The 18,426-nt window shown below is 40.1% G+C and overlaps 1 protein-coding gene and 1 non-coding gene across 2 annotated transcripts in view; both read left to right on the forward strand.

Moving 5' to 3' along the window:
- The window catches only part of LOC122879463 (rho guanine nucleotide exchange factor 17-like), a 69,811-nt gene that overhangs the window by 46,743 nt on the left and 4,642 nt on the right, over positions 1-18,426 (forward strand). Inside the window, exons 3-24 of the mRNA XM_044203578.1 lie at positions 3,335-3,412; positions 6,146-6,328; positions 10,225-10,341; positions 11,488-11,580; positions 11,708-11,884; positions 12,059-12,109; positions 12,388-12,497; positions 12,697-12,782; positions 13,089-13,207; positions 13,420-13,627; positions 13,904-13,977; positions 14,180-14,263; positions 14,462-14,565; positions 15,191-15,306; positions 15,500-15,619; positions 15,706-15,976; positions 16,239-16,325; positions 16,622-16,689; positions 16,961-17,109; positions 17,209-17,383; positions 17,709-17,804; positions 18,184-18,366. Coding sequence (XP_044059513.1) covers positions 3,335-3,412; positions 6,146-6,328; positions 10,225-10,341; positions 11,488-11,580; positions 11,708-11,884; positions 12,059-12,109; positions 12,388-12,497; positions 12,697-12,782; positions 13,089-13,207; positions 13,420-13,627; positions 13,904-13,977; positions 14,180-14,263; positions 14,462-14,565; positions 15,191-15,306; positions 15,500-15,619; positions 15,706-15,976; positions 16,239-16,325; positions 16,622-16,689; positions 16,961-17,109; positions 17,209-17,383; positions 17,709-17,804; positions 18,184-18,366 — 2,749 coding nt within the window. The remainder of the gene's footprint in view (positions 1-3,334; positions 3,413-6,145; positions 6,329-10,224; positions 10,342-11,487; positions 11,581-11,707; positions 11,885-12,058; positions 12,110-12,387; positions 12,498-12,696; positions 12,783-13,088; positions 13,208-13,419; positions 13,628-13,903; positions 13,978-14,179; positions 14,264-14,461; positions 14,566-15,190; positions 15,307-15,499; positions 15,620-15,705; positions 15,977-16,238; positions 16,326-16,621; positions 16,690-16,960; positions 17,110-17,208; positions 17,384-17,708; positions 17,805-18,183; positions 18,367-18,426) is intronic.
- Positions 7,918-7,990, forward strand: trnam-cau. The gene has a single exon. It is a non-coding gene; the product is annotated as a tRNA-Met (tRNA).

Here is an 18,426-nt window from a genome sequence, read left to right on the forward strand (position 1 = left end):
TGTGGTATTTTGTGTTTCACTCTTTAGCCATGTTCAGCCCTGTATTTATTCCCTCCATTCCATTGTGTTTGTGTTTATATCTCAGGGCAGAGTAGACTTGGACTGAATCCCCCACTCTGTGAAGGAACAACTGTGTAGATCTTAAGAAAAATGATTTGACTGGTGGGCATGTAAAAGTCAACCTAACATTCACTATAAAAAAACAACAACCCCAAAACAATAATACTTTTCTGCACAATGTTTGCCCATTTTAGACGGCAAGTTTTCCACTCACAATCACTTTCATGCACTCTGTCACCCACACACACACACACGCACACTCCTACATCCACACACCACCTTTCACCCTCCGGTGGTACCCCACAGCGCCCCTGGGATCCCTTTAGATGCCAAACACTAAACATGGCCTTTCTGGGAAGTCATTGTTACTGTTATTTATAGGGCACAGTGGTGCTGGCAGAGGGGAGCAGGGGAAGAGGGAAAGAAAGTCCTCCTCTGTGTATTTTTGTGGCGCCTGTGTATGTGTGTGTGTGTGTGTGAAAGACAGTGAGAGAGAGAGAGAGACATTGTGGTTATATATGCACCATAGGGTTTTGCCTGTGGCTCTCGCTGATATTTATAAGTCATGTTTGGTACCAGAATATTTTGGGAGTCTCCCCTGAGACCCCTGAGATAATATGTTGGTCTTGTTCCATGATCCGTATACTCCCCTTGTTATTCTCCCACCTCGCTCTCTCTGACACACACACACACACACACACACACACACACACACACACACACACACACACACAGCCTGTCTCAAGTGATAGGATGGACTTCATCGCATTATAACCAGAGAAAAGAGTGATGGATTTCAATTGTTGCCACTAAATTTTGGGGGGAAAGCTTGTGGAAAACTGTGTTTTAGCTACTAGTGGTCCCCTTATGTTTCAAAATAACAAGTTGCTCATTGATTTTGATTCATCTCACAGTGTAGAAGAGTAAAACATAACACGAAGAAAAAACGTACCCGTTTACGTATTTTCTTACTTCCTTCATCTGTCTGTCCTCTCTTCACTTTCATTCTGTCTGTTTCCTTCTGGGCCTTAATGTGTTGGGTTTGTGTCCTCTGTGTGTCGGAGCAGCTTCTTCACTTGTATCCATAAATCATGAGTCATTGTTCGAGTGAACTGCTGAGTCACGCTTTGCTTCTATGGACTTCCTGGCCTCAGTGGCCTCTAATCCGGTCCCTGTGTTTGTTTGTGTGTGTGTGTTTGTTTGTGTGTGTGTGTGTGTGTGTGTGTGTGTGTGAGAGCTATGAATGTGCAATGATTGTGACATATTTGCAGCCTTGTCTGTGTTTGCCTCTCGTACAATAATATTTATAATAGAGCACACTGACATTTAAGATCTAGTATTTCAATCAAACAGTTCCAGGAACTTAAAGCTGTAGGAACCAAAAAGTCAGAACTTCTCAGTATTTCTTTTGCTTCTGTAGGACTGCGAAGATTAGGCAAATTAGACCAATAACGGTTTAAAAAACTACGATGTGGTATGAGACGTATGTCTTGCATACGAGACAGCAGTGATCATGATGTTCTTTGTCTTTCAGTGTCTGATGTTGGAAAGGAGACGTGCAGAGGTAGAAATGTTAAATTTAAAATGCCAGAAAGGCAAACGGCCCAAGTATAAAAGGACTGCTGAGTGTTTTTAAAGTAATTTTTCACTTCAGTACGTATCAGCAATGAACAAACGTTAAGGTGAACAAAAGTTAAGTTTCATTAAAGTTTCTACTGCTTGCTCATACTCCATACTCCATTCCTATCTCTTGCTTTTATATACTGCGGCACAACTTTATGATATTTCCATCCATAGTCACGATATTGACAGCAGGAACAGTTGCAGTTTTGAGTCGTGTGTTTGCCCAGTTAGCAACATTCAGAACAGCAGGGTCAATGTTCTTGCGTCGTAAGAAAGCCATACCTCAGCAACGGGGACTTTTTTGGGGTCAGAAACTACGACCTATAGGAACTAAAACCAGAACTAGGTTCCTGTGAAAATGCATGTAAAGTTCCTGAGTTCCAGGAAAAATTCCTGTAGTGGGGGAAAAAAGGCTGTAATAGAAGAGTGCATGTACGTGTTCAAAACCAGGCTGACTTGTTTGTGTTTCTGTGACTTGTTTGTTTGAATCTGCCTCAAGGTTTTTAATGCATCTATCCACTATCTTTGTTATTTACCTTTTTGCTGTCATACAGCCTAACACAGCAGTTGTAAGACACAACAGAGTCACACATTATTAAGGGAATCAGCTATTTTATTATCATAATAATGCCGTTCCTGTTTAGCATGACCCAAAAGTGGAGTTTCACTGGTAATGGTGCGATTCTGGTTTCTTATTTCTTATATATTTTCTAATTTATTTATTTTCTTATTTTTTAGTCTTCATCAATTTATGCTGGGCATATATTATATAAAGCATGTAGGAGCTTTGTGAAGTGTGTAGCTGCAAACTGCTAGCAGAGTCTTGTCTTATTGCTGTCCTTGTGTCTTGTGAACATGAAAGGAGAAAGTTGGTTAAAGCGAGATCCAAATGGCCGCAAATATCACTTTTCTTGAGATTTTCTTTTATTGTTGCCTTAAGAGTTTTTACAGTGAAGGTACAGACAGGACACATAGGGAAAGAGAGAGGAGTGACATGCAAAGGTTCCCGATGTGAATCGAGCCAAGGATGTTGCAGTTATGTGATCTGCATCTTATCCACTGGGCCATCAGGACGCCACAATAGTGTGCATTTAAAAAACAACAAAACAAAAACATTAATTCATGACTGAAGAATTAAAACTTGACAAAACCTGTAATTTGACATTGGTTCTTAAACATTGTAAAATAGTAGTTACCTGGATGTAACTCCCGTTCTATTTTAGTATGTGCGTAGCCCTCTAACAGGCTTCGCTATTGGTTTACCTGTGCCAAGGTGGAGCCTCGTATGGGTAAACCAATAGTGAAGCCTGTGCTTTTAAGGCCTTATAAGGCTTTTCAAGGACACAATGTATCACCAAAAGATTCATTCCAATTTCCCTTTATTCCAAACTGTGGGTCCATATTAAGACTCATTAACATGTTTTAATTGCATTTGAGATACATACTCTTTCTCCCTGGCTTAGAGCATTACATGCCAACAGGAAATATGTCTTTAGCAGAACAGACAATAGCCTAAAACTAAATGTGTGTGTGTGTGTGTGTGTGTGTGTGTGTATAACTAATCACAGTATAAAATATGTGGGTGTGTGAGAAAGATGGCTCTAAATGCAGTGACGATTGACCTTCTACTTCTTCTACTTGTTCTTCACAGGACATGAGGAAACATGTGATGATGACCCTCTTGGACACAGAGCAGTCATATGTGGAGTCACTACGCAGTCTCATTCAGGTAACACACACACACAGAAACACTATACACTACACTACAACGATACATAATCATACAGGTAAGTTCACAGTTCACAGATATTCTTAAACACACACACACAGTCTTATTGAGTGCTTTGCCATCACACACGTGCATGCATGCCCGCACACACAGAAACAAACACCCTTTGTGGATTCACAGATTGCTGAGGACATGAATAACAAATGTAGGTAACGAAGGTGTTATATAATCCACTTATTGTCATTCATCCTGTCAGCTAATCTGCTAACCCCATCACTGTCATCAGCATTATCTGCCCACACACTCTCTCTCTCTCTCTCTCTCTCTCTCTCTCTCTCTCTCTCTCTCTCTCTCTCTCTCTCTCTCCTATCTCTGTTCCAACAGCTAACTAACCTTTACCCCAAATCCTTGCCGCATCTCTCTCTCTCTGTTACACACACACACACACTCCTCACTTTCCCTACCTGTGATCACCTGGTTGTATAACCTGTCACCATTCGCTGTGTGTGGGCAAACAGTGTGTGTGCTTGCATACATCTGTGTGTTCATTTTTATGAAATGTGTGTGATTGTGCACACACATCCCACATGCACACTTCTGTGCTTCTCCCTATGCATGTGTTTCTGTGTGTGTGGCCATAATGTGAATAATCCTGGGTTGTGTTCCCATGGCGACACAGGGAAAGTAAGTGTTACCACGGTGACTGCAGTGAGTGCAGATCCCCGAAGGAGGGTGTCAGATATGCTTCAGCTGAGACAGCTACAGCAGCGCTGTCCAAAGTTGAAATCTGATTCTTTGCAGTTTCTTTTTTGGGACTTAGGAAGGTTTCTGTGAATAGATTTATAAAATATTTGTTACGCAGTTCAGTCAGCTGAGGTAGGACCTGATACCTGGTCTGACATAAAGAATTAATATGAGCTGTACTACTCAATGTTTTCATAATAACAATGGATCAAATGCCAACATATATGTGAAAGATGTCTAACATAGTGACAAACCCACACATACTGTAATAATCACAGACTCGGCACTCACCGCTCTCATCAGTGTTGTTTCCAGACACAGCAGGCAGCTGTTCTCAGTGAAAAAGCTCTACAAGCCCACTGTACGCTACCTGGTGAGCACCGAACTGCACACAGACAAAGTTAGCGATGAAATGAAATATATTTCCCAGGAGTTGGTGGAGACCAAAAAAGAACTAAAAGAAGAACTTGAATGAATGTGTGACATTGTCAGATTGGACAGACTTTTAGATAATGTTACATTACAGACAGAATGACAGAATAATCATTGGAATAGGAAAAACGTTGGAAAACTTAGTTATAATAAACAATTTTAATAATAATAATAACAATAATAATAATAAATAAATAAAGGTTGTGTGGTTTCAGTCATTGCGTGTCGAGCTGAGCCTACTGAACTCAGTGCTCTGTCAGTCTAATTAGTACCACTCAGAGGAGAGGAGGGGATTATTTATTGGAATTTAGCCTAACTTTTTGTTGGCTGAAATTTCCGAAACAGTACAAAAAGTATCCCAAATTATCAGAACCTGAACCAAACAACTTTTACCCGCCCAATTAAATGAAAAGTAGCCCAAACTGGCAAGACTATACTCTCGTGCCCCAGTCTAGGGAATGTGACATAAAGTCCAACCAGTTAAGCAAAGTGAAATAAGTCATTTATATCTATAGTTGTTGTATTTTCCAGTGGTGTAGTCATCTGATAGCTGTCATGGTTTGAGGATTTATGGTTTGAGCCTCTTGTGGCCGAAATGAGTATTACAACAACAAACACTTGAAAAATGATCCTGACAAAAAGATGTTTCCTTCACCTGCCAAAACGTTTGTTTTTTTTTTGCACGTGTTTCCTAGATGAAAACAATAATTTAAGGAAGTTAAGAAAGATTATCCTGGCAACGCCTTTTTTCACCTGTTCTTAAGTCATAAATACAGGAGAGAAAGCACATTAAAACAGACTTAGAAAATGTATCACCAGAATTGGTTTTTTTTTTCTCACTTGCCTCTCAGGGCTTCCATAACTTCCTGAGCTCTTATGTAACATATTTCTAAAAAAAATTAGTTGAAGGAAGTCTTGGAATCATCACAGGAAGTTTTGGTGTTCTTCATATCCTGTCGACATTGTGCGAATGCAGCACTAATTACACCCCACACGCAGTCTTAAATGTTAACGAAAATATGTAAAATTAGTAAAAGGAAAACGCTAACAACAGAACCAGGTCACTCATATTCAGGTCATACTGAAAATTCTCCCACAAAATCAGTCTATTTCAACCCACTAGCAAGGAGCTATTAAGCTCCTAAGCAAGACAGTCCGGTCTCAGATTTTCTTCGTCAAACAACAGGTATCAGCTAAAATTATACAAATGAAATGAACTGATATTGTCTTAAAATCTTAAAATGTCCATCCCTGAAAAGAAATAATTCCCCTTAAATGTCTCCTCAAGTAGCTTCAGATTTCAAAAATCCTCACTGTTGACGTTTGTTCCAGGACTTTATTAAATATTAAATATATAGACCTTTAGTGCTATTTCAGTCGATTCCAGAAATGATTATTAGAATTATTTAGATCTCAATGCTAGAAATGTGTCAAACAAATTGCCCCCCGACAGCCACACACAGTTCCACCACTGCTGGATGACGTTTCTAGCTAATCTCGTGCACATTTAAATTATTTGAAATGGTCAGTAATTAACTGGTTGTCTGGTCCCCTCAGGGCTACATGCGTCCTCTCAAACAGCCAGACAGCAGCTCTATAGTGGACCCTCTGCTGGTGGACGAGATGTTTTACCAGATCCCAGAGATTCTGGAGCACCACGAGCACTTCCTGGAGCAAGTCGCCGGCTGCGTCAGCCAATGGCACGATAGGCAGACTGTTGGACACATCCTCATCCAATCAGTGAGTAGAGATGACAATAAGCCTGCTATCTTTAATGATAAAAAAATAGAATATATGTGTCATTCTTTTATGTGTTTCAATTTACAAATAGTCACATTTTCAGAGTTGGAACCAACTATTTTAGACTTCTAGACGTTACTTATTGCGAGTTTCAGTTTTTTGCAGTAATCCCTTTACTTGTCTGAATAGCATCTGTATTGAAAACAACAAGGCTGTGGTGTGTGAGAGACACTTGGGAAATCCTAAAATTTTTGTTATAATGCGACAGTATGAATTATAACAGTACATCCTCAAGCTAGAATCAACAGTAACTAATGAACAGATATTCAGTTCACCTAAAAGTGCACCTCATTCTACACTGTTCAAAAGATACAGTGGACTTTGCTTCTCTGGGACAATTTTATTGTTTCATGGTGCATTTTTTTTGTCCCTGCAAGATAAGAGAAGGACAACATGATGTCCAGAATTTTTCAGTAAGATTTATTAGCAGACAGTTGTTCAGATCTGTAAAACAAATCGTTTTTTTTCAGGCTACACTTTTTATTCTAGATGCTCTTTTCTATTAAAATACAATTGCAAATTTTATTATAAAACAAGTGCATACAGGTTTTCCTATATTTATTTTAAATTTTAATTCCAAAACATTTCTATACATTTGTCTTGAACTTTTATGAGCTGGCAGTAAAGCAACTTGTGCGAACATATAAAATGGACTTAACTGCAGACCAGAGCTTGATTGTCTTTAAAAGCATTATTGACAGTAGGGCGGACTGAAGGGAAGCTGCTTTATTAAGAGATGGTCTATAGTTGGCAACACTAGTTTAATATTTTGTTTTCCCGGTGACCTCTTGACAAGCCATTTAAAATTTCCCATGACCCAAGGGTGGCTCTCAACCTAGACTTTGAAAAACAGCGCTCTAAAACATCCGTGTTAGGCTAAATGTCAGGTTTCAGTCTTCTTCTTCTCCAGGCTAACTGTTAAACGTAAGGTCAGAAATTCATTGTAGAAGAAGCACAGCTTCCAGTTTCTTCATAGACAGACCAGAATGCAGTGCGGCTACAGGCTTGGTTTTTCATTGAGTGGGGGAAAAACCGTCAGTCTCTTGCTATGTTAATGCTATTGTTATCACTCTCAGCACCTCACAGCTTGAATGAAACAGTTTCACAAACTCTCACTGGGGACACAAACTGTCACACAAGGACAATGTGGGAAATGCAGGAAACCACTAACTGAAATACAAGCAGATAGAGCAGGTTAAGAAGTAGCAGCACCAAAAAATAAAATTTTACAACACTTCATACCCTGAGATGAATTCACAGATTCATTATGTGAACTGTTAAACATTACATGTTGCTATGGATGGGTTTTCCTGCAAAGAGAAAGCTACAATATAGAAACAGAAGAACATAATTGGAAATAGCTGCAAGCAGAAAAGTGAGAATAGAAGGGTTTTTTTGTTTAGTTGAAGCTGTTGCAGATCCTCCACACTGCTCAGACTGGACCTCCCTCCCCCACTGCCTCCCCTGCCCCTCCCCCTCCTGTCCTCTGCAGCAGCTCTTAAAGCTGCAGCGGCTGCAGTGATTCACAGGCCTCGTTGGCGCAGTAGGCAGCGCGTCAGTCTCATAATCTGAAGGTCGTGAGTTCGAGCCTCACACGGGGCAGAGTTTTGTTCAGGCGTTTTGTGTTTAAAGTGGCAGAATATTTAGCAGGTTTGCTGTGTCATTGCTGTATGGCTTGTGGGAAATGTCTTTGGCTTACAAGCAGCAGTAAATCTGTGTAAGATATCAATGCAATAGAGGTATATTATGTTTTTAGACTTAAACATAGATAAATCATATTTCCTTCTGCCCTTTCTGTGCTCTGTTAATGGTTTCAAGACATATTCCCTCCCTCCTAAACAGATATATGTAATCTGTTTTTGCGGACTATGCATTGTTCCAGTTAATACAAATACTTAGTATTTAGGTTGTTTAAATAATTTTGATTTGGTTTATTGACAGCTTCCTAATATATTTATAAAATACAACGTACCAGACTTTTTTAGGGATAAAATGATTAAGTACTGGACTCATTTCCATTGTTGTCTGTGGTGTTTTTACAGTCCAGCTTATAATGGAGAGGCACTGAAGGTTCAAGGTTAATTTTAATCATCCATGAACTTGCAATTCTCCCATCCTAATCAACCAACACTGATTACAGAACAAAGGAAAAAAATACATAGAAAAATATAACCCTAAAACCGTAGATGAAAACATCATAAACAACAAAAACATTTTCTACAACAAAAATACTCTAAACTTTTACTACAGACATTCAACAGATATTTTTTAAAAAGCAGACACGATAGAAGTTACCCTAGACACCCAACAATATTGCATCCTAAAAGACAACATTTACTTGACATTATTAAGAGTGCAAACATCAATGGGTTAAAAAGTAAAACAATGCATTAAGTTATCTACATTATTTTTGAGATTGCTTTCTAGCAGCCACTGTACAATCTTCGCCTTGAAGGTAAGAAGGTTAATTAAAGTTAAGAGTAGATCAGTAAATAATAGAAACATCTTTAACAGAGCTGCTGGAAAAGAACATTAAGTGTCACCTTTATAGAAAGTAGGGACGGAGTACTTTCCTATTCTCTGTCCTCTGCTGTCATTAATCCTCACATTCTCCTCAGATGTTATTTCTCTGTCCTCTTACTCTTCCTCAAAGCCTGAGAAGAGGGGGAATGGAGAGAGGAGAGGACACTGGGAGATGGATGAAAAAAAGAGAAATGCAGGACCAGAAGAGGGTCGGGTTATGTCATGAAAGGGTAGAAAGCAGGTTACTCTCATTGTGCTGTATGTCTCTATGTTTGTATCTCTACTTTTTTTTTTTTGAGTTCTCAGTCTCTCTGTACCCTGCCCTCTATTTGTGAAAAGAAAGCAGGTCAGGGTGAATTTTCTGTGTGTGTGTTTGTTTGAGGGAGTGAAACAACAGCAAATTCTATTTTCTGATGCCAGCCAAAACAAATTGAAAACCACTTACACCAAAGTTTCTTTGGTTATCCCTCTGATTACAGCTCTCTGCTATTATTATGATTTAATTGCACAGTAACAAATACAACATGTGCTAAATGCTATCTGTTGAGCACATATAATTAGCTTAAAGTGGACCAAAACAGCAATTCAGTGGTAGTTTTCTCTTATTTGTAGTGGTTGTTTTCCCTGATTGTTTCACCAAGTGCAACAATCTACCTGTGGAAATATTCATCCTGGAATCGGTGAAAGCTAAATAAGCTCGTGACATCTTCTTATGTTGAATGAGAGTTTGATCCTACAGTATAGTCGTATTATTTTTTTTGATGAATTGTTTAGTCCATGAAAAGTAAAAAAAAAAAAAAAAGTAAAATAATAAAATATCATAACACTTGTCTTATTTTGTTCGATCAACACTCCAAAACCCTAAGATATTGAATTTAAAATGATATCAAACAGAGAAAAGCAGCAAACACTCACATTTAAGAAGCTTGAACCAGCAATTTTGCTTGATAAACAACTGAAACGAGTAATCAAAAAGTTATCAAAATTGTTGACGATTTATTTTCTGTCAATCAACTAATAAATTGTTTCAGCTCTAATAGCTGTATGATTATTTTACCAGCTCCTTACATATCCTGCTTTACTTAAGATATTGCTCATACTTAAAGAAAGCTATTGTCGCAAAATAATTACTTATATTTTACAAGCAGGGTTGTGGTTTGAACTACAGGCGGTGTATAACTGCACCAATTTCTACCTGGATTGTTTATTTTTTCTTCAGACAAAACGCCATCAGATTAATTTTAAATAAGCTATTGTCACATAGACGAGTAAACATAGTAACATAAATGTCCTCTTCTTCTTCTTTTCTCCAGTTCTCCAAAGAGACTCTAGCTAATATGTATTCAGCGTACATTGACAACTTTCTCAACGCCAAAGATGCTGTGAGGATTGCCAAGGAGGCCAAGCCGGCATTTCACAAGTTTCTGGAGGTGAGTATTGGACTGAGTCACAGGATGTTTTGTCTGAGCCGCTGCTCTTATGTGTTTGTTTGAAAAACTGGAAACCAGTCTAGAAATTTTTAGTAATGAATTTTAATGAAATGAATGAAATTTGAATGAAGTAAGGAGTTTGACCACTTTGTACCAACGTTTTGACTTGGTAATGCTGAAAAGTGCCTTGTTGGCTCTACTTGTCACTGTTAGGTTTGTGTATATGTTAGTGTGTGTGTGTGTGTGCGCTTCCTGTCTTGTTCCTTCTGTTTGTCCATGCTGGTATTCCCATGAGTTTTTGTCTTTGAAAGAGAGACACTTGATTGTTTCTGTCCTACAGTTACAGGACTTCAGGATCAGGCTTGTGAATAAATGAAACAAGAATTGTCTGTTTAGTTCTGAATGTTTCTGAAAAAGATGTAACAAGTGATTTTACAATGGAAATGCATCTACTTGTCAGTGAATTCAGGCAAACTGCTTTGACATAGGGGGCTGAAACCTGACAAGAGCTAACTTAAAATCATGTTTTTCCTCTAATATTCTTGTTTCTAAATCAGATGGTATCAAATTGAATGTGAGGAACATTTCCTCCTCTGCTCAGGAAATCTGGAGGATCTAAAAAGTCTTTTTTACAGTGACAGATTCTCTCTGGGTCACTCCTTTTTCTGGAACTGTAAATACAGACAAATTATTGTCCGTGAAGTGTTCTACAAACCCTCTCTTTAAACCAATTCAAGCAGATAATTTGACTGGATATTTTAGCGCTATGTCCAGTTAAATTTGGTAGACCACTGTTGTACACTTTGATACTGTGGTGTGCCACCAGAAATAAATGTATGGGGAAACAGCACAAGTTGGCTGCACAGACAAGAGCTCAGATGCAAAAAATTTAATCAGCCACCACAAAAACGTGTCATGTCCTCGTCCTGTTCTCAGTTTTCAACCACAGAGCGCTTCATGCCAGATGGGTTTTTTTTTTTTACAGTGGAACCACTTCGCCATCTTGTGGTGGAGATGTGAAGCGCAACACTGACTTGATTTTACAGTCAATCATATTGCTACTTTCTTGAGTCTCAGCTATTTTCTCACCCTCTCTTATATCCATGCTCTGCCTCTGTCGTCCTCCTCCTTCCTTCACTCCAACAGCAAAACATGCGTGAGAACAAGGAGAAACAGGCTCTGGGTGATCTGATGATTAAACCAGTCCAGAGGATCCCTCGATATGAGCTGCTAGTTAAGGTGAATTCTCTCAAAATATAACTGCCCACTTTCTGCATACTGCAAGTAGCCTTATCCTGTCTTTAGTGACAAGAAGCTTGTGTATAGGGAGATGAATATATATTTGTGTTTGTGTTGTTTGTTCTAGGACCTGCTCAAGCACACAATGGAGGATCACCCGGACTACCCATACTTACTGGACGCCCAGAGGGACATCAAGCGATTGGCCGAGAGGATCAATAAGGGCCGTCGCTCCGCTGAGGAAGCAGAGAAGGAGGCCAGGGTCATCCAGGAGATCGAGGCGCACATAGAGGGAGTAGAACATGTGAGAAATGTACTATATACAGTACACTTTACAGCTGATGTTTGTCTTCTTTTACGGTTTACTTGTCCAGTAGTACTGTGGCAGAACTTTCAGCCAGTCTTCTCTGTTTTCCAATGATTATGATTTTTATAGTGTGAAGTGATGATTGCCTTTTTCTGTGTGTGTTTGTGTTAGATACTGAACCCACAAAGGAAGTTCTTGAGACAGGAAATGGTCATGGAGGCGGTGAGGAATATGTTCTGAACTGACAAATGTTTGTAACATAGTGAGGTTTCTAAACTGGTGTCACTGTTTTGAGATATTATGTCTTGTAAATTAAATCAAAGTAACAGAAACGATAAAAGCAAACAGCATCATAATTTAGGCAATTGCACTTTGACTAACCTAAATCACCAAGTTTTAATTTGACTTATATTGTATTGAATCTTTTACCATTACATGAATGACCCCTGATCCAACTGAAGACTTGCTGAGCTCCTCCTCTCTCCTTTCTCTTTCTGTAGAAGACAGTGGGTGGGAAGAAAGACCGTTCTCTCTTCCTCTTCAGTGATCTGATCATCTGCACCACCCTCAAGAGGAAGTCTGGCTCATTAAGACGCAGCTCCATGAGCCTGTATGTGATAAACACACACAGACACAAACATAAAAACACTGACAGAGGGGGAAAGACACTGTTTCCAAACCACACTGCCCCCTGGTGTTGAACAAAAGATATACAGACAATGTTTGACAAAATTTGTCGTAATATTTACCACTTTTTCTCCATCACACCTCTCTTTACGTTTCTTCCTCTGCTGCTGTCTCACTCTCAGATACTCTGCTGCGAGTGTGATCGATACTTCCAGTAAATACAAGTTTCTGTGGAAGCTTCCCCTGGAGGAAGTGGAGGTGGTGAAAAGTAAGGCTTCATCTTTAGATCACATCCTGTCATTTTTATCTTTTCTTCATATGAATCTACTGCTTTGGACACACAGCAAATGTGCACTGCTAATTACTGATATGAGTAGCATTTGTTTTCTAGTTATTTTCTTACATAATTGTATTTCAGAATAATTTTAATCAAAATCATTGGTGGAGACACTGAAGGAATTTAGCTCATCAAATATGATCTGCCAGGCAGCCTGAAGTTGTTTTTTTTTCCTTAAGATGTTTAGTTTTTATTGTGATGGCATTCAGTTCTTCAATTGGAAAATCTCTGCATCAGGCTCCACTCTGGCAACAAACAAGGAGAGCATCCAGAAAATGATTAGTCGATTAGATGAGGATCTCAGCACTCTGGGTCAGATCAGCAAACTGTCGGAGACCCTCAGCTTTCCACACCAGGTACTGTGGACCAACAGCAGCTACTATGTTCACTTCTTTTTTTTGTCTTAACCCCTCCTCCTTCCCTCATTCTATCTGTGTCCTTGATTTAAACACAATGAGAAAATGTTAAATTGCTTAATTTATTATGGGCTTTTGATCTTTTATATTGTCTTCTGTTCTATGTAGTGGCAAAACATCTAATGGTGCTTTTCCTTGTTGTTTCCTCTCAGTCCCTCGATGAGGTAATAAAGGATCTGATGGCGTCAGTTCACAGGGAGCTGTCAGAGAAGCAGTCCCTGGCCTTCAGTATGACCTTCCTGCCCACAAAGCTGGAGTTCACCACAGCCTCCGCCGAGAGCAGCTTCATCTTCGAGTTTACCTCGCCTGACATTCGTTCCAACTTTGAACAGGCCTTTGAAGAAGCCAAGAAGAAGCTAGGTCAGTGAAAAAGCTTTACAGTGAGACAAAACATTATTTACTGGACTGTAGCTTGTTAAGTACAATAGAAAAAGACAGGTGTAGCAGCATGTGGATGCAATGGTTTTAGCCCAGCTGCATTAAGCATCGTAAAATGTATTTTCTAGTAATTTTCTCATAAAAATGATTTTAATGCTTCTGATTATTATTTCATCATTAATGATTCTGACTAGGATTTATTTGGCTTAGAGCTGCTTTATTTAAGTGGTCTAATTGTCAATGTGTCATTGTGTTTAGCAATGAATAAGGACCAGTGGGACCCAGAGTTTCTGAAGGCCATTCCTATCATGAAGACACGTAGTGGAATGCAGGTGAGAGCAGCAGGGAGCAGCAGGGAGTATCTACTGTATAATCTGTGTGTGTGTGTGTGTATATATATATATATATATATATATATATATAGGTCAGGATTTATGTCAGTCATTTAAATCAGTTGAGTTCAAACCTGTATACAAGCTGTCTTTACAGATGTACAGAAGTCATCTCCACTCATGTACTGTCGTTTGTCTCCAGTTTTCGTGCGCCTCTCCCAGCCACAGCTGTCCTGACAGTGGCTGCGAGGTGTGGGTGTGTAACAGTGATGGATACGTGGGACAGGTGAGAAAATACTGTAAATGTATCCGTAATTTACTAACCAGTAAAATCAGCACTTTTGGTGACAATAAACATTCACTAAATTACAGAGGCGGTCACAGTTGCAAGGCTGTTTATTCCACATGCTTTCTGGTGGAGAAAAAAACACATTTGAATTTTGCAAACAGTTTGACTGATGTGATGATGACGTTTCCTCTCCAGGTTTGTCTGTTGAACATAAAAGATGAGCCCACAGTGGAGGCCTGTATTGCTGTCTGCTCAGCGAGGATCATATGTATTGCTGCGGTACCAGGACTCAAGGGAAGGTCAGTGCGCACACACTTGCATAAACACACAGAGGCAATCTTTGAATTGACTAAGGTCTTGATTTATTTGTGAAACCTCGAGTTCCAACTGCAGTTATAACTCATTCTCTTTCACAGTAATTTAGAAACCAATCATTGTCACATGTAGTCTTATAAAATGCAAATAGACTGGAATCAGCACCTGGATATATGTCAGAAGATTGGTGATTATATTAATAGTGTTCATGGTTTTCAAACTTCTAGAAGTCATTGCACAGCAGTAATTTTAGACTATACAGTACAAGTGGTTTCCTCCACAAATATGAGTTTCATCTGAGAAAAAAGACATCCAAGGCAGTCCACAATAGATGAAAAAAAGACCTCTTTCAATTATCTGTCAACAGACACAGAGGCTTAGTTCCATCACATGACCCAGTGAGCCAATCTCATCTGAGGTCATTAGAAGCACCTCTAATAAGACTGGACAACCTACAATGGAATGAATATGTGGAGCTTAAACATCAGACATCAGTTTCCATGTAGATACATTAAAAACTCACTTGAGTTGTACCTGACTGGTTTGCTGACTCTGTTCCTGATGTCATCTATTTTCTGTACCATTAACCAACCACTCTTCACCTCTTAGGGAGCGTGAATCAGAGCCTGCCCTCGCCCCTATCTCCGGAGCACCCGGTCATGCCCAGCAGCAGCTCCATATATCTATCTCTCATTCATCTCTGGAGCTGACGGAGCAACCTACAGGTTGGTCCATAAAGGTTTCACAACATGACAAACGGGGGTTGTAAACTGTAAGCTGCTCCACAAGTAAGGTTTAGGATAATCCTGTCCTATATTAATATAAACTTTTATGAATTACACTGACTCGTATTCTACCTGTATGTACTGCAGCTTTCTGTTATATACATATGTAGACTGATCAACTGATTGTTTCCAGGACCAGGGGCGGAGCTTGTTCCTTTTGACAGTGATGACACCGATGACGAGGATTCACCCAGCCCTTCCTCCACTCTTCAGAGTCAGGCCAGTCACTCCACCATATCATCCAGCTATGGCAGTGAGTAAAAACATATACACTCCTGTCACACTGATAGTAATTATACAGTTCATATACTTACTCTCTCTCTCATTTCCCCCTCTAAGATGACGAGGGTCCAGGCTCCAAGGACATGGCTACAGAGACCACCAGCAGTGAGGAGGAGCAGGAGTTCCCGGTGGCAAGCTCCTACGGAGCTCCGGGGATGTTAGGGGTTGGAGGAGGAGGAGGTCGCACCCACACAGAGAGCCCCATGGACGGCCGCGCCATGCGCCGCTCCTCCCGAGGCTCGTTCACCAGGGCAAGCCTGGAGGACCTGCTCAGCATCGACCCAGAGGCCTACCAGAGCTCAGTGTGGCTGGGCACAGAGGACGGATGGTGTGTGATGCGCGCACACACACACACACACACACACACACACACACACACACACACACACAGGCAGACACACACCATAAAACTTTGGTCCAAATTAAAACTTAAAAATTTATGAGCCTTCAAAGAGTTGCATGGACCAGTGGCTCATTTCCATGTGGACATAACAACCAATGATTCTAATTTCACATAGAGGTAGCTTCCTTGCTTATTTGGTGTGCTGATTTCATCAGCTAATTTCCGATAATGCTTCTGTTTCTGTTAGCATCCACGTGTACCAGTCCTCGGACAACATCCGTAATCGTAAAAACAGCATGAAGATGCAACACTCAGCCTCCATCCTCTGTATACTGTGAGTTGCCTTTCTGGCCACTACTTTTCCTTTAAAAACAAAAATAATACTGGAATTTATGGGGAAGTTGGTTGGAAAAAGGGATGGAAAGCCATTAGATGCAGCTGGGATCAAATGTGTTCTGTCAGGTTTGTCTCAACTTCCCTGTTATCTGTTATCTGTATATTTTCTTGTGGAGCATACATGAAGATTTAGCAAAAAAAATATATCCTTGTATTATTAGTATTGTTATCTCATTGTTTGTATTCTTTACTTCTTTTTCATTTTTACATCTCTCCTTTTTTGGCTTCCTACAGGTATTTTGACAACAAAGTGTTTGTGTCCTTGGCCAATGGAGAGGTGATTGTCTATCAGAGAGAAGCAGGTAGGCTGGGAGTGTGGAGCAAGGGGTCATTTGAAAAACACCCAAGTAGGGCTGTTTTTGGCTTCTTTTGATTTCGTTTCAGTGGTAACTCACAAGAGTGCTTTTTTTTTCTCTGCAACATTTTGTTCATATTGCTGCTACTATACAGCCATGCTCATCTGCAATTGTTGGGAGTGTAAATTTTTGAAAACCACTTTAGTAGCAAAATTATGTGTTTTTTTGTTTTTTTTGTATTTTCCCTGTATAATCCCCCCTTAATCTCAATCTGCAGGTAGTTTCTGGGACCCTCAGTCATCCCAGATGTTAGCTCTGGGCACACCCAGTAGCCCTGTCACCAAAATGGTTCCTGTGGGAGGAAAGCTTTGGTGTGGCTCCCAGAACAGAGTCCTTATTATCAACACGACTACACTAGTACAAGAGGTAGGCGGAAGGATGGATGGATGGATGATTGTGCAGGTGAATAAAGGAAGAGGCAGACAGACCAATCAGTGTGTGTAACACTTCTTCGCTTTATCTCAGCACTGGTTCCAGGTGGGCACAGACAGCAGTCGGTGCGTGACTTGCATGGTGGCGTACGGTCAGGGTGTGTGGTTGGCATTGCAGGGCAGCGCGCAGGTCAAACTGTACCACGCTCAGACCTTGGAGAGCCTGACAGAGGTGGACGTGGCGCCTGCTGTGCATAAGATGCTTGCAGGTAAACACACATAGGGAATATGAGCACACACAGATTTTAGAGTGTCAGAAATGTCCATACATATTATATTATTCTGGACATATGCAGGAGCATATTTTCTTAATTCCTCTCTCTTTAATTCCCATTTTTAAATAACTCAATACTTATCCATGTCCTCTCTATGCTCCCTAAATTTTAATCCACACTTCTCTCATTCTCTCTCCCCTCTTTCCACTGTCCTCCCACCCCTTCTTGTCCTCTCTCACCTTTAATTCACCCTTCGTCCTCACCACCGTTCCCCCCCCTGACATCCATCCCATTCTCTCTCTTCTTTCTCTCCATTCAGGTGCAGATGCGATCATCAGACAGCACAAGGCCGCCTGTCTGAGGATCACAGCATTGCTGGCCTGTAAGGATCTGCTGTGGATCGGCACCAGTGCAGGTAAAAACACACTTTTTAGTCTAAGAAATCCAAAATACATTAACAATTAAAGTGAATTTTCTATCACTGTTACTGGACTTCAGTAAAATCTGATTATCAGCTTCTAGCGGGAAGCATAACTTTTGAGTAGAGACATAAATTCTGGGTGAAAATTGGCTTAAATTTTTTCCTTAAAAAAAAAAAGAGAATTTTATTTGTCTTAAAATTGATTTAAAAAACTATATAATGTCTTGTTAGTAACTAAAGTGTACTCTGTGATGTCCTTAGCTGGCAATTAAGAGGACATTTTTTTTAATGGTAGCATTTTGGAATTTTGCATTGATCATTATTCATTGGATTAAAAAAAGAAAGCACATTTTAAGCGAGTGTCCTTCTACAGGGGTGGTCCTTACACTGGCGATCCCAGCGGTGAGCTCAGGAACTGGGGCTGGGACAGTGAAATATCCCCTGGCGCCGATGGGTTCGGCTCATGGACACACGGGCCACGTTCGGTTCCTGACATCGATCGAACTACCGGAAGGATTTGACATGAACTTCCCCCCTACGTCAACTGACTCCACAGGTAGTTATTGTTTTTTATATGCAGTCTTGTCCACCTCCCAACTGAACTGAATCTAAATTT

Source organism: Siniperca chuatsi, linkage group LG7 (genome assembly GCF_020085105.1).
Source record: "Siniperca chuatsi isolate FFG_IHB_CAS linkage group LG7, ASM2008510v1, whole genome shotgun sequence".
In the NCBI taxonomy this organism is placed as follows: Eukaryota; Metazoa; Chordata; class Actinopteri; order Centrarchiformes; family Sinipercidae; genus Siniperca; species Siniperca chuatsi.